At 38.7% G+C, this 2,982-nt stretch overlaps 1 protein-coding gene across 2 annotated transcripts in view; it reads right to left on the bottom strand.

Moving 5' to 3' along the window:
* CORIN (corin, serine peptidase) overlaps window positions 1-2,982 on the bottom strand; it is a 257,752-nt gene that overhangs the window by 207,028 nt on the left and 47,742 nt on the right. For both annotated transcript variants that reach the window (XM_012808096.2, XM_012808095.2), the window contains exon 3: window positions 383-583. In XM_012808096.2, the coding sequence (XP_012663550.1) occupies window positions 383-583 (201 nt within the window). The remainder of the gene's footprint in view (window positions 1-382; window positions 584-2,982) is intronic.

Consider the following 2,982-nt stretch of genomic DNA (forward strand, 5'->3'; position numbering starts at 1 on the left):
AGGGAGGGAAGGAAGAAGGAAGGAAGGAAGGGAGGGAGGGAGGGGAAAGAAAAAAGAAAGGAAAGAAAGAAATTTTCAGAACAGAAGCACAAACTTTCATCAGTGAGCCACTACAGAATCACTATCTCAATATTGGGGCTAGCAGCACAAATTCCCATACCGCAGAAATGTTGAGTGGCACTGATACATTTTCATTTCTTCCTCAATCCCTTTATGGACAGGTGAATATGAATATGCAATTCATATTTAAGAAAAGGCATTCAGCTATGCTTACCAGATAACTGAGTGGTGAATTGCATGGGGACCAGAGATTAAACATGTACCTGTGAGTTCCACAGTAGATGCAGTAAAGGCAACTTGCATTCAGAAGCTGAAGACTTACTTATATTCCTGTGGCTTTGGTCCCCTGGAAGCGAAGCACCTGTCATCCAGTCTGGAATGTGCGGGCTGGGACGTGCAGTAGACGCCATGGGGCTCTTGTCATTGATCATGTTTGGGAGAATAACATCCGAGGTTTGGCCTTTACCATCAGTGACCAAAGGTTCACTCCCGTTTGATTTAAAATAAGTCTTTTTTAATGTTCCTGAAAGACAAATATACATTACTAGAATTACTTACTTTTAAAAAACATATTAAGAAAACTCCAGGCTGGGCGTGGTGGCTCACTCCTATAATCCTAGCACCCTGGGAGGCCAAGGCAGGTGGATTGCCCTGATCTCAGAGGTTGAAGACCAGCCTGAGCCAGAGTGACACCCCATCTCTACCAAAAAAAAGCCAGGTGCCTGTAGTGGTTAGGCACCTGCAGTCCCAGCTACTTGGGAGGCTGAGGCAAGAGAATCACTTAAGCCTAAGAGTTGGAGGTTGCTGTGAGTGAGCTATGATGCCAGGGCACCCTACTGAGGGCCACAAACTGAGGCTCTGTCTCAGTAAAAATAAATAAATAGATGAATAAATGAAAGAAAAAAAGAAAATAAAAAAACTTAAACTAAGACAATTGAAAGCAAATTTTTAAAAAAGGAAAAGAAAAGAAAAGAAAACTCCAGAGCGACTCTCATATATGTAATTTATCTGGGCAAACACAGAGAAAGATGATGGCCACCACAATGACCTCCTTCCTAAGGGCAACCAGAAGAATTTCTCTTCTACCACAAATCACACAGCCTCACAATGAAACACTGCTTTCTCCAGAGCTTGATGTTTAGTTTTGGGGGATTTTTTTGCAGTTTTTGGCTGGGGCTGGGTTTGAACCCAGCACCTCTGGCATATGGGACCGGTGCCTTAGTCCTTTGAGCCACAGGCGCCGCCCCAGAGCTTGATGTTTAAAAACTGAGTCTCCCATATAGATTTCCTGGTGTCCAAAGAATTTAGGGCAATTCTACCTCACTCAGGACCCACCAAATAAAATGTGGTGAATCTTACCGCATTCCCTCCCTGCTTTCCCGGCTACTCAGTCTCTCACTGCTCATTGTGTGCTAGCCGGGACCCAGGACTCACACTTACATTTTCCCGCCTATTGCACTGATGGTCAGTAAACTGTGCATAACATAAATAAAAGTAACGGGGCTCATATATTTACCCAGACTTATAGAAACCAAAAACAAGTAAAAAAAAAACCAGACAGGGCAGCACCTGTGGGTCAAAGGAGTAGCACGCTGGCTCCATATGCCATAGGTGGCGGGTTCAAGCCCAGCCTTATCCAAAAAAAAAAAAAAGTAAAACTCTAAAGATAGGACAAAATAAAAGAAGAAACTAAACTATCATCATCTTTAATGAGAAGGTACAAAACATAATTATTAATATATGAAACAAGAAGTACTAAGACTGTCCACTGGTCACTTTCTCAAGGTATCCATTCACTGACAAAATAACAAGCCAAACCTAAGATTACTGAGAAGTACGTAACTTGTCTTTAGGCAGAAACTTTTGAAAACCTCGAAAGAGATCGTGTATTTTTAATTCAGTCAAAATAGACAGCAGACCATGTTTCCAGAACATAGCACCGTTAGTCAAGCACGCCACAAAAATAAATGAACGTGATATTGATCCATCTACAGAAAATACCCAAGGGAGATTTTTCTTTTCTAAAAACATTTACAGTAAATGCTGTAATTGGCTTTCTAAATAGTCCCATGGATCATTAAAAATAAAAGAAATATAAATAAAATGTATAATATTAGTCTATGGAAAAAATTTCTCTCCATGCTTTGGACACTTGGAAAACATTAACTTACAAATCAAAATAGAAAAGCAGCTGTTCTAGCTAACTAAGGTCAACAGTTTCCTCTGCCAGAGGATTCTAAATAAAACATTAGTGGGTAAAAGTTAAATCATGACCATGAGATGTAGGTAACACATTCTCCAAACTGTCTGTGTGATGATGAGCAAATATCAAATGCAGTTGGTGAAATAAAGGACTTTGGTGAATTGTTTTTGATTTTCAGAATGATTTAGAATTTGTCCTGGATCAAAATAAACACATGCCATAGGCTTGATTACTCTATAAAATGTATTTCATTCATACAGAAAAATCTACTAATCAATTACATACAATTTTACTTTCATCCATTTGTCAGTTGCTGTTCTCTTTGTTTATTTGGCACAAAGAGATTTTCCACATAAGGTAATATTTATGCTATTGTGACTGTTTAGTGAGTATATAAAGCCCATTAACTTGATTTACTTATCTTGCTGAGTCCATGAATCAACCTCCAGTTCTGTCAATATACATTTAACAAAGGACAACTCCTCAATGTTATACCCCAGAGTAATTCTCTTAAAATGAGTTCCCTATCGTATAAAATATTTCAATGCTTGTTCTGTTTGTAATGACTAGCCTTATAAATAATCTTTCCTTTGTCATTTTAAACAAATCACAGTGGTGAAAGTCTTTCTAACATCTTTCACCCTAAGAAGTCCTTTGAAACACTGACTTTTTAATAAGAAAACCCTGACCTGAACAACAACACTCTTTTTAAAAAAGGC

This window comes from Otolemur garnettii, unplaced genomic scaffold, assembly GCF_000181295.1.
Source record: "Otolemur garnettii isolate 467f Iridium unplaced genomic scaffold, OtoGar3 scaffold00083, whole genome shotgun sequence".
Taxonomy (NCBI): Eukaryota; Metazoa; Chordata; class Mammalia; order Primates; family Galagidae; genus Otolemur; species Otolemur garnettii.